The 11,570-nt window shown below is 31.2% G+C and overlaps 1 protein-coding gene across 1 annotated transcript in view; it reads left to right on the top strand.

Annotated features, from left to right (window-relative positions):
- The first annotated feature begins 116 nt into the window (after nt 1-116).
- The window catches only part of LOC148285066 (endoribonuclease ZC3H12A-like), a 37,672-nt gene continuing 26,218 nt past the window's right edge, over nt 117-11,570 (top strand). The window contains exon 1 of the mRNA XM_088230572.1: nt 117-384. Within this exon, the coding sequence (XP_088086698.1) occupies nt 361-384 (24 nt within the window). The 5' untranslated portion in view covers nt 117-360. The remainder of the gene's footprint in view (nt 385-11,570) is intronic.

The following is an 11,570-nucleotide window of genomic DNA, read 5'->3' as shown; positions in this document are numbered from 1 at the left end:
TATCTATGGCCAGGAAACAGGTATCTACGTCAAAAATAATACCTTTCTTTTCGTAATTAAATTATCTTTGGAATTGAAATTTTGTCTACGTCTATGGATTTTCTGTTAGAAAATTTATTTTTGTGTAGGGTGTCGGCGTTCGTGCATGGTAGGAAATAATAATATAATGTTTTTTTTAAAACACAAATTATAACCAAGTAACATAAAAAATATATTTTTTTTAAACTTTTACTTTTCGTGATATATTAAATTATGTTGTTTACTGTTGTATTGTGAATATGGTGATCGAGGACGACTTTTGAAGTGTGTGCAATATATATTTTCCTTTTGGGATGTGACTTGTTTCTAAATAATATATAAATGGAATCGGTGAATATCAATCAGGTGAGGTTTATTTGCTGTTTTATGTATTCTTTTGAAAATATTTTCTAAAAGGCATGCAATCTCTTTTGTGCAAGGAATACTTTTGGACCCGGACGTAAAAATTGCCTCTGTATTGTTCACGCACGTCATTTGTTTTGACCATTGAGTTAATACGTCAACTGGTCATGTTATTATAACTATCAACTTAGCAATACTGGATGTAAAACACATTTTATTTTTATTTGTAGGTAAAATTGTTTTAGAAATCTGTTATGTACTCGCAATAAGAATAATTATATTACGTCACCTGGATATTTTGACGTTTTGTTAGTCAACATTTACACTGCTATAATATATTATGTACCTACTTAGAAGTTTTATTAATTTCCTTTTGCATGATCAGAACATACAGCTCTATTCCAATTAATCAGAATTTATCGAATTCAAATTTATCTTACATGAAATTTTCTTTTTTTTAATGGGAATTCATATTTACATTTCAGTCCTACTGAACTGCTTATTACATATTATAAACAAATTATGATTTTAATTTTTTTAGTTTTTTACATTTTAACTTACACTTAACTCCAATAAAGGGTCTGATTCTATAGAGAGGAGTTCATACTTTTTTTAGCTCAAAGGCAGCAATTCTATATAGGCCCGAGGACATATAACCTTATCCCAGATTCATGGAAGTGTGGTGGGATTGTCAGGCTGAGTAAGGTGTTGACTGCATTTTTAATCTGTATTGGTCGGAGGGAGTCAGAGTAATTGTCCGATGTAGAAGGACGTAAGCTGATTTCTAGTTTTACTGGTAATGACTTAGGATTATAATAAAATTATAATTGTTTTTTGTAAATATTATCATAAAATACATTTTTTATTGTCGTAGAACGGGGAAGCTTTCCCTAGTTAGGCAGTTTAGATGAGCCACCAGCAAAAACAAAAATAAAACCTTATTTATTTTCTTTAACATCTACTTAATGTTATGTAGTTATAACTGATACCATTTTAAACATGTTTACTTTGTATTTTCAACTCTCATTTGATTATGGTATGTTCCTGCTCGATGACACCGCTGCTTTGTGTTAAGTCTGAACAAAGTGCACAACTTTTATTATATCGTTGACTGCAATCCATCACTGCACAAGTCAAATTTGACCATTATACAGGAGAGAGGAAAAAACATGTATTTCAATGTCTGTCAAGTAAAAAAGTGGCAATATTTTTTTGTTTACATATAAATCTTTTGAACGGTTTCAGCTCTTTAACTTCACAAACATCAACAGATGGATGAATTGAAGGAATATAAATGTTCAAATATAGGCAGAATGGTGAATAATATATTATGTTTACTGTAAATCACACCATGAGTACTTTAGTGTATTACGTCAAAAAATACATTTTTGAAATAAGTATACAGTTTTGTTCAGAATTTTATTATTTTACAGTATTGCTCTTTTTATTACTTGACCACATAAATTCAAAATAAAATTTACGGCTAAATGGTAAAACAACACTAAAGTATTTTAGCAATAGTTAATTAGGTTTAGTGTTTTACTATATTATTAGGACATAATACACCAAAGCATTAACATAATAAATATTATTGGTGCATTAGTGTATTATGTAGAGATATCCCAATCCCTTAGATTTTGCCAAATTTCAAATTAATTTGGTAATGAAGTTTCTAACTTTAAATGCTCATCTCTTTAGCATTTTTTAAATTAATACTCTAAAGTTCTCATGGTGCGAAATTTGTCTGCCTGTTGATTGTTATAAAAAACTCTTATTTTGATGTATATAATTTTTCTTAATTACTTAGTTTTATTTCTCCATTGCAAATACGTAAGATATTTAATCCATTATTATTATTAAAAGCTGTCAAATTTCCTCTTCCAATAATCAATATTATTATTAACCAAATTACAGAACAGCATTAACATAGCAAAATTCTAAACTTATTGATTTATTTATTTACGGACGTATTAAGTCCATTTAACAATGGTAAATGAATTTCTTTATCATAAACAGGCACAATTGAAATAAAATACAAGTAAAGAAAATTAAAGCTAGGACAAAAATTTAATAATAATTACGTCCTCAAGACAAGATTTTGTATATCGGTATAAGTACACCAAAAAAGTCCAGATCTTGTCTCGAGTTTACAATGCGACACAATCGGGACATTGGACAGCTTCTATATGTATAATGTAATCAAAACGCTAATATATATAACTTAATTGTATGTAATATATTAAATAAACAAATAATAAAATATTCGTTTGTAATTTGGTGGAAGTTTTTTTTAATATTAAAAATAATATTTACTTAGTTTATTTTTAAGCCATGACAAAGGAACAGTCATGTTCTTAAAACCTGTTAGCATATAAAATTTATTTTAATGTTTTACATAAAATATGTATGTACATATCAATATTCTTATTCTTTGTTATTCTAGTCGGAGGCCTATCCGGCCCATTTGCCGTATCTTCCGTTACGAATAATGCAAAAGGTCTATTTTTGTATGATTTCTTCCTTTTTCTTTTGGTGATCCGGACCCTTTTGCTTTCGCGGTAATTTTACCCCCGTAAGCTTGAACTGTAAGAACGGATTGACAAATAAACGTTAAAATCGAATAGATTGACCATTGAATTAAAAATTTCTAAAGGTATGTTAACCATTTTTACTTACAACCCATTGGATTGCACGTATGCGACCTGTGACCGACTCGACATTCAGTTGTAATAACTCTCATTTTTATTTTTCTGACAGAATTTTTAAAAATGAGTCATGAAAATGTATTATTATTACCATAATAAATCTACCTGCAGATTTATTTTTCAGGATAATATATATTTGAATTCCTTTAAATTTATTTATTGCATTTTCAATTATAATTCGTAATATAGGCTATTTATTATTTGCCGACAAAATTTAAATCACTTTGAGAATATATTTTTTTTATAAAATTTTACGTAGTTTTCTCAAAAAAAAAAACGTAAATGCCAATTCAAAAAGAAAAAAGTCCCATTAAGTACATGCTATTATTATAGGTAATTATTCTACTGGAGATGCAATGTACTATACCTTTATATATTACTAGCTGAACCCGGCAACGCTTTGCTATTTATAGGTTTGAGTACATTCTCATATATTACATTATCATTTTTGTGTTTCAGTTTACATAAATTGTGAGGACAGAGAATTTTGATAAATAGGTATTCGAATATTGTTTTCCTGTCACTGCTTTGCAGGTGCCTACCCGATACTGTGCGAAAAAGACAACTGCATGTCAGACCTTTTGTTAGAATATACAAAATCGACGTTTCGCTGTTCCGTTTTCCGCACCTCAAAACTGAACCCATTTTGTGATTATTTTAGACAGAGTATCGGAATATATTTTTTTGTATCAACTCGTTTCGCTTTTTTCAAAAATAGTTATAGGTATTTGTATACCGTGTGCCCAAAGACAGCAGATAAAACTGTGCTTTTTTACGGGTTTTTGGGTGGTTCTAGTTCCTATAGTAAACATTTTTATATAATAAACGCAACAATAGGGACACGCCAATGGTAAAAATCTATAGTGTGTAAAAAAACACTGCTGTAGTGCCACAATCCAGAGAGAAAATACGGAAATACGTTTTTATGAAGAAAAGTCAAACCGCATTTTCTCTTAAGATTAAACATTATTAAGTATACTTACAAAACTTTACTTCATAATGCTTTTATGTAACCATAGAAACGAGTTCAGCGTTCTTAAATAAAACCACCGACCTATTAATACACGGAACCGTCTAACATTATGACACTTAACTCATGCCCAAACGCTCAGTCCTGCCCTACGCGTATTTAGTCGTTCTTTAACCGCCAGTTGGGTTTTGACGTGAGCTTAAAATTTAATTCGAAACCGATCTGCTTGGTTGTGTCGTGAAAACATGTAAAAACCGTTTGGATAAACGTAATCGATAGTGTAACTTCAACTTTATTGGTAAGTAGGTACCTAGGTACTTGTTTATGATTGAATTCTAGAATTTGAATGAATTAATTTACAAATATTGAATTTAAGTAGGTACCTAGGTACTTGTTTATGGTTGAATTCCAAAATTTAAATAATTAATTTTCAAAAATATAATTCTTTTTGAAAATGTCAAACTCCGCTCTTCTCACCAACAGGGGTGCACTTTATTAAGGAATGCGATTTTCACGAATGTGTTGAATGTCAGTTTATATTATTATTATTGTAATACCAAAAAACCAGTAATAATAAATAAACGGGTAGAAATTATAAGGAATTTAAGGAAAGAATCCGATTGGGATCCATAAGAAGAGAATGTTTGTAAACATTCAAAAACATATACATATATTTTTTTTTATACACATAAAAATAACATTTTTCCAATTTTTTTGTATAATATGCATTCTCAGCGAACGCAGCCCTGGTGAACAATGAATCAAACATTTACACTACTAACTTTTTTTCTACTTGATAAATTGAAGATGTTAAGAGCTATATATATATATATAGCATATATGCTAATTGCAAAAATCTACATTTCGATGAAAACCGCACGTAAATCGGTCCAGTAGTGGTTCAGTCTATCGAGGACACACATATACAAACATTGCCTTTTATATATATATGTAGAAATAAGATATACAGGATGTTCTTTAAATCCTGTCACATCCGAAACCACGATGATCCGTATGGACAAGAAGACATATTAGCATATTTAGAACAAAGAAAATTTAAAAAAAATATACATAAAAAAAAAAAACAAATGGTTGCTTCTGCAGGGGAGAAGTGAGGGAAGCGCGGCGCAGTATCAGACTCCCCCCTCCCTCCCCCTCGTTTCACCCTTGCAGAAGTAAGCAACCATTTGCTTTTTTTGATATTTTATTTGTTTAAATTTTATTCGTTCTAAAAAAATATTTTAATGAGCCAATATGTCTTCTTGCTCATACTGATCATCGTGGTTTCGGATGTGACGGGGTTTAATGAACACCTGTACATATGGGGCCGTATTAATAAACACTAACCCAAATGTTTTTTTTTATTTTGCTATCAGTCGTTTTTTTTAAGTAGGTAATAATTGCGTTCTTGTAGTACTGGAATGCAAAAAAAAGTATTTGTGTTCATTTTCAGTAATAAATTTACTTTATATAAAAAAAATAACCATCGAAATGTTAACGAGTTTTTCTTTGATGTTTTAAATCAAAATTCTTATTTTTGATATACAAAATCAAAATATTTTCATTTTTGGGGCTCATTTTCAACGAGTTGTAAATAAATCACTGTTAGAAAATGGGAACTAAGTTGTGGTAGACCAGGTTTCGAATACCAGACCTCTGATCGTGGGTCCGCGACTTAAGCCACGGGACCACAATCCGGTTCGATTTTTGTAAGTAAAAATGCTGAAACCTTTGTTAATGTTGATGCTGATGTTGATGAGATCCTGCCAAATCTAAATAAAAATAATATAGTTTCATTCTTAAATACAATCAAATTATGAAATAAGTATTTAATTAGTAATTTTTATGTACATATTTCACAATTTTGAAGTACATAAATAATAACAGCTGACGAACAGTGTCGTATCTGTGGTAACGGGGTATATCTCTTTCTTACATGAATGATTGGACGTGTATCTTGATTTTCTATCTCTTGTTTTCAAATTGTTAAAAGCAACTTGCTCCGTCATCGGTGATACTGCAATTCCTCGTAACCTGTTGTTTTTACTAAAATGTTTTACTGCAATTAATTCGTTTTAAGGACTAAGAGCCGTTAGTTTTTAATTATTGGTATTTTTACTCCAAATAATGATAGTTTTTCTGATACCCTTGCGTTATTTTTGGTTGATTCAAATCGTAAGTAATATATTAACAGATCGCTTTTTAGGTTCGATACCCTTGCGGTATTTTTGGTTGATTAAAATTGCAAGTAACATATTAACAGATCGCTTTTTAGGTTCGATACCCTTGCGGTATTTTTGGTTGATTAAAATCGCAAGTAACATATTAACAGATCGCTTTTTAGGTCCCCCTACCAAAAAAATTCATTGATAGCTACGCGGTATCGCAGTTTCACCGACGCTATCATAGGTGGAATAACGTGTCTATTTTTTACACGTAATTGATTTCATTCTAGTATTTTCTTCCGGAGGTAGTTTCCCTGTTATCGTCATTTCTCTTTTATCAGTTGTTTATCAACTCTGCTTATATTTATTTATTAATTTAAAATTTCATTTACACATTCACTCACTTATTATGGCCTTTGATATGTATGTAAACCGTCTCCAGGACAGGCCATTTTTAGACGGTCTGATAATTAACATATTCAACGGATGCCCCATTGTACTCAATAATGGTGACACGTATTCAAAGGTCCATTTTTTCTATGATATCCTCCAGTCTCTCGTAACCCTAATTTGTAAAACTCATTAATCCACTAACGGTCGAAAATGATATTTTGGCGTTTTCTGTCAACATTTCAAATAATCTATAATATATTTGTGTAAAACTTTTATATCCATACAGTGTTGCATTATTAAAAAAAAAAACAATATGTCGAATAAAACTTCGCTACTATTCGCGCCTTCTTCTTCTTCAGCCTTGTTCTCTCCACTGCTGGATAAAGGCATCCTTCAAACGTCTCCATTCCTCCATATCCATGTTTTACCGGCTATAGAGGCAATGCCATCGACCTATATTATTACTATTCGCTACAGTAGCTGAACTAAAAACTGTTTTTACTCTCCCCTGGAAAAAAGTAATCTTGTGATTTATGAGTTCTACAAGTTAGGCCGAAGTTTTAATTTCATTTGCTTACACTGCGGCTTACTCCTTCGAGATTCGTCGCTTATAATATCGACTATAGTAATTCAATTCACTTATTTAAAATAACATATTAACTAAAATTCAAGACGTGCATATCATAAAAAGAAAAAAATACATAAATAGACTCTTGTAAAAATAGTAGGAGAATCCTGCTACGAAAACCCCCTTCGGATACATGGAAAGATCAACATCCAGAGCGATGTTGTTCAGCATAGCGGTAGCCCTTCCAACAGGCATAATCGTCGGCAGGTTGGTCCTGTATATTGGAAAATGAAACAATCTGCGCTGACGCTGTCTAAGGTAATCAAGAACATACATAGATCATCATAATCTCAGAATTATCGACCATACCGCGCAACAATCGATAAACTGTGTAGTCAGATACACATTCCTTCTAGTCTCTAAACCGTTGTACCCAAGCATACTTTGGAGAAACTCGGTCGGGCAGAGCCAAGGATAATACTCGCGCTCTCTCATGTAGAGATATCTCCGAAATTCTTTTGAATTTTCTCTATCATAAGAGAGTATTTCAGTTAATGTAGCCCCCACATCATCGAGCCACTCTCGAGTCTATTTCGCACCAAGGAGTTGTAAAGAGTTCTCAGTACGCGGGTGTTTTCGAAAACACTGGCAGTACGCAGAACGAATCTTTTTAAAACATTTTCAATGTTTTACCAATGATTGCCTCTATGTGATCATGAAATGTCAGGGTGCTCACAAATCTAACTTCTGGTCATTTATTTTGTAGTAAAAAAATATAGTTTTTTGGGCCCTAGTGAAGGCCGTTACCGAACACTTAGAAATATTAAACCTAAGTTTGTTTCGCCTTCCCCATTCACATATATTAGATCTTATATCCGCTTGGAGATGACGAAAATTGGCAAAAGTCGTCACCTTTAAGAAAAGTTTTAAGTCATCCACAAATAACAGAAAACACGAGTTCAAAATTACAATACGTAATATAAAACTACGAAGCCCAAAAGTTGTTAAGGTCTTCTATCGAAATGTCCTTTTTTTACTGATTAATCATTTTATCCTTCTGTGTACAATCGAATAACGTTTCTTTGTTTTCGCAATTTTTCAACCTATCTAAATATTTTATGTGGTTCTCGTCAATGACGTATAATCAAATAGACACGCTACAAGCGCGAAGAAAATAGCATTTCAATTCGTGGGTAATTGCCTTCCGGGCCTTTATTCTCTAACCGACTTTTATCATGGTCAAACGTGACGCTACGCATAAATATGCTGCATGCCGTCGTGTGTAAAGAAAACTTGCTTTCATTGGACTGCAACTGTAAAAAAGAACAGATATATTGTTTCATTCGTAAAACCAATCCAATTTATTAAGTATAATAATAAATAAGTTACATATCAAAGCACATTTTCCGCGAATATAAAGAACATAAATAAAATAACATTAACAGCTAGTGTGTAACTTTGGTAACGACTTACATACAAATATTGATTAAGGAAATATGTATATTTATTTATTTATTATACAACGTCGGACCAATTGGTATAAGTATGTTTTATTGTATTATTATGTATATTATTTATTATTTATTTATTATTATTATGTATGTATATTTTATTGTATTGTATCACTCGCTAGACTGATAAACAGATTGAAATTTTATGGGATTGGTGGAACGGTTCTTGTGTGGTTAGAAGAATTTAAAAAAACAGAATCCAGTACACCAGGATAAACAAAACATTAAGCGATTCAGTTTCCTCCTGCTTTGGCATCCCACAAGGTACTATTCTAAGTCCTATACTCTTTATAATCTATGTCAATATAATGTTCAATTTACCACTTAAGGGTGAAATCATTTCTTACGCCGATGATACTGTGATGAATTTAATGAAAAAACTTGGAATGAGGTTAATAAAGTGGCAAATATTGACTTAAAAGTTTTTAAAGAGTGGTAAGATCAAAGTTACCTGACAATGAACTCAGAAAAAACCCATTACCTAACTTTCACATTAAACAATAAAAATAGACATAACCTTATAGACCTAAAATCTCGCGACAAAAACTGCGAAGACCATACAAACTGTTCTTCTCAATGTGTTACCCTGACCGAAAAATCTAAGATAAAATATCTGGGAATAATAATCGACCCAAATATTAAATGGAAAGAACAAATAGATTCAATGTGCAAAAGACTAAGAAAATTATTCCACATATTTTTAAAGCTTAGAGATATTTTATCGACGAATCAATTGAAGACAGTTTATTATGCTCTCGTACAGTCAATCATTCAATAGTTGGATGGGGAGGGGCTTATAACGCTCATCTTAGAACCTTAAAAGTTCTACAGAAAAAAATCATTAAAATAATACCATCCTTATTCTCAACTACCGAACTATTCAAAAAATTTAATGTTTTAAGAGTGGAGGATATCTACGGAAAGTTGTATGTTCCAGGTGCATAAGGAGAGCCTCCCATCGGACCGTATTACGGGAAGGTTAAGAACAGGATGCCTTGTTCTACAGAGAACTAAAACTACCACAGCCAAAAATCATTATACTCACATAGGACGGGAGCTTTTCAATAATTTACCACAAAATCTACGTCAAGAAATAAATTACGGAAAATTTAAGGATAAATTAAAGAAAAGCTTCTTGACATAATTAACATTAACTGTATTTCGACAATGGAGATGTATGTTTAATATGTGCCTGTGTTTATAAATTTATTTTTATTTTAATATTTTCTCAATTTTTTAAAAATTGTTTAATTTTTTATTTATTTAATTATTATTTTGTTTTGCATTTTTTGTTTCTTTTTTATGTTATTTTGTAAACTTGCCAAACACAAGAGCCAGACTCTTTTTTGGCAAGTTCAACCTTACGTGTCCCATTTTTATACTGAATGTATTGTTAATTGTTTATTAATGCTAATAAAGGTTTTTATTTAAAAAAAAAAAAATGATTGCTGCGATTTTCAAAATGTGACAGGCTGCCAGTTTACGGATTTGCGACTCAAGAGTCGGTTTGCATTACGAGCAATACATTTTCAGGGTTCCAGAAGTAGGTATTGTAACTGTTTCTTTGAATTACCGAATCTATTTTGACTTTCAGTTCTATGAACAAATATCTAATTGCAGCAATGAGTTTAAAAAAGTGCCGCTCTCCATGTTTACAGGAAGGATGAATTTTGATAGCAAACCATGTCGGAGCATAAAACTTGACGACATAATATTATGTTGCAAGAATTACTAAGTTTTTAGGAGATTCCATCGAAACGTACAATTACAGAAACATTTTGCCTGGCAATATATTTTCTAAATCCTTATGAAACCGCTCAACTATTCAGTACACATATGAGTATGTTTGGCTTGTGCTAATATTCGGGTAACTTTCTCTCTTCGGGTTGAAACAGAAGTGCAGGCCTCTTTTTCCATATGTTTAGATCTTTTCCTATTGTAACTGCTGCTGATTAGCGGCCGGCTTATTGAGAGGAGCAGTCTACGTTGAGGATTTTGATTGTGCTTGAAAAATACACTATCGTCAATTTCCGATTCACTTTCAAATCAACACTTTGAGCCTGTCTGTACTTTCTTTTTAAGTCTGAATCTGAAATTTTTGCCTTAGCATTTCCCTTTTCTAAGCGTTGATTGTTTAATTGCTTTGACACTTTTAACGGTTTCAAGTTTCTTTCACCATTCTTCTAATAGTTTGTTGGTCGATAAGGAAGTTAGACACTTTTTTTGTGTCGGACATGCATTTATTAATGTTCTTACACTTAATGATAATAATCTTTATTTGGCATTTAAAAATTACGTTTACATAGCATACAATATTATAATATGCAATGTATACGACAAAAATATATTTAAATATCATTATTCCAACAGTATAATTCAAAGTACTATGTATATTTTCACATGTTTGTTTTTGTTGCATCTATCTATGTGGGTTAACCCGCGGACGTAGGATGAAATGTCAAACAACCTTTCTTTTAGTTAGATTGAAACCCAAATTAGAACTTATCTCGCGAAACTTTGATATCACTTTGATATCTGTCCAATTCTTTACCACCTTATAAGCCCAAAATATCAAGTTTATTTGTAGCAGCTCGTCAAACTATTATTGACAATCAATTTCATAAATTAAAAAAAATACTTGTTTATTTTTATTACCTTATACTTGTTTTTTATTTTTTACTATTATATCAAATTGCACTGTAGTATTGGCAAATACGCATTTCATAGATACATATTTTTATTTCTTATTTTTTCGTGATAATATATGCTTGCTTGTTTATTAATTTAACTTAATAATGTCTTTCTTGCTTACCGTAACACTTTATTTATTGTTTGCCTTACAGAATTTATTTGATAAGCTTCTTTTTTTTGCATTTT

The sequence above is a fragment of the Micrasema longulum genome, unplaced genomic scaffold (genome assembly GCF_059751315.1).
Source record: "Micrasema longulum isolate JH-2025_06_02 unplaced genomic scaffold, ASM5975131v1 h1tg000066l, whole genome shotgun sequence".
Classification (NCBI taxonomy): domain Eukaryota; kingdom Metazoa; phylum Arthropoda; class Insecta; order Trichoptera; family Brachycentridae; genus Micrasema; species Micrasema longulum.
The sequence above is the reverse complement of the archived record's forward strand: the minus strand, read 5'-3'. Positions and strand labels throughout refer to the sequence as shown.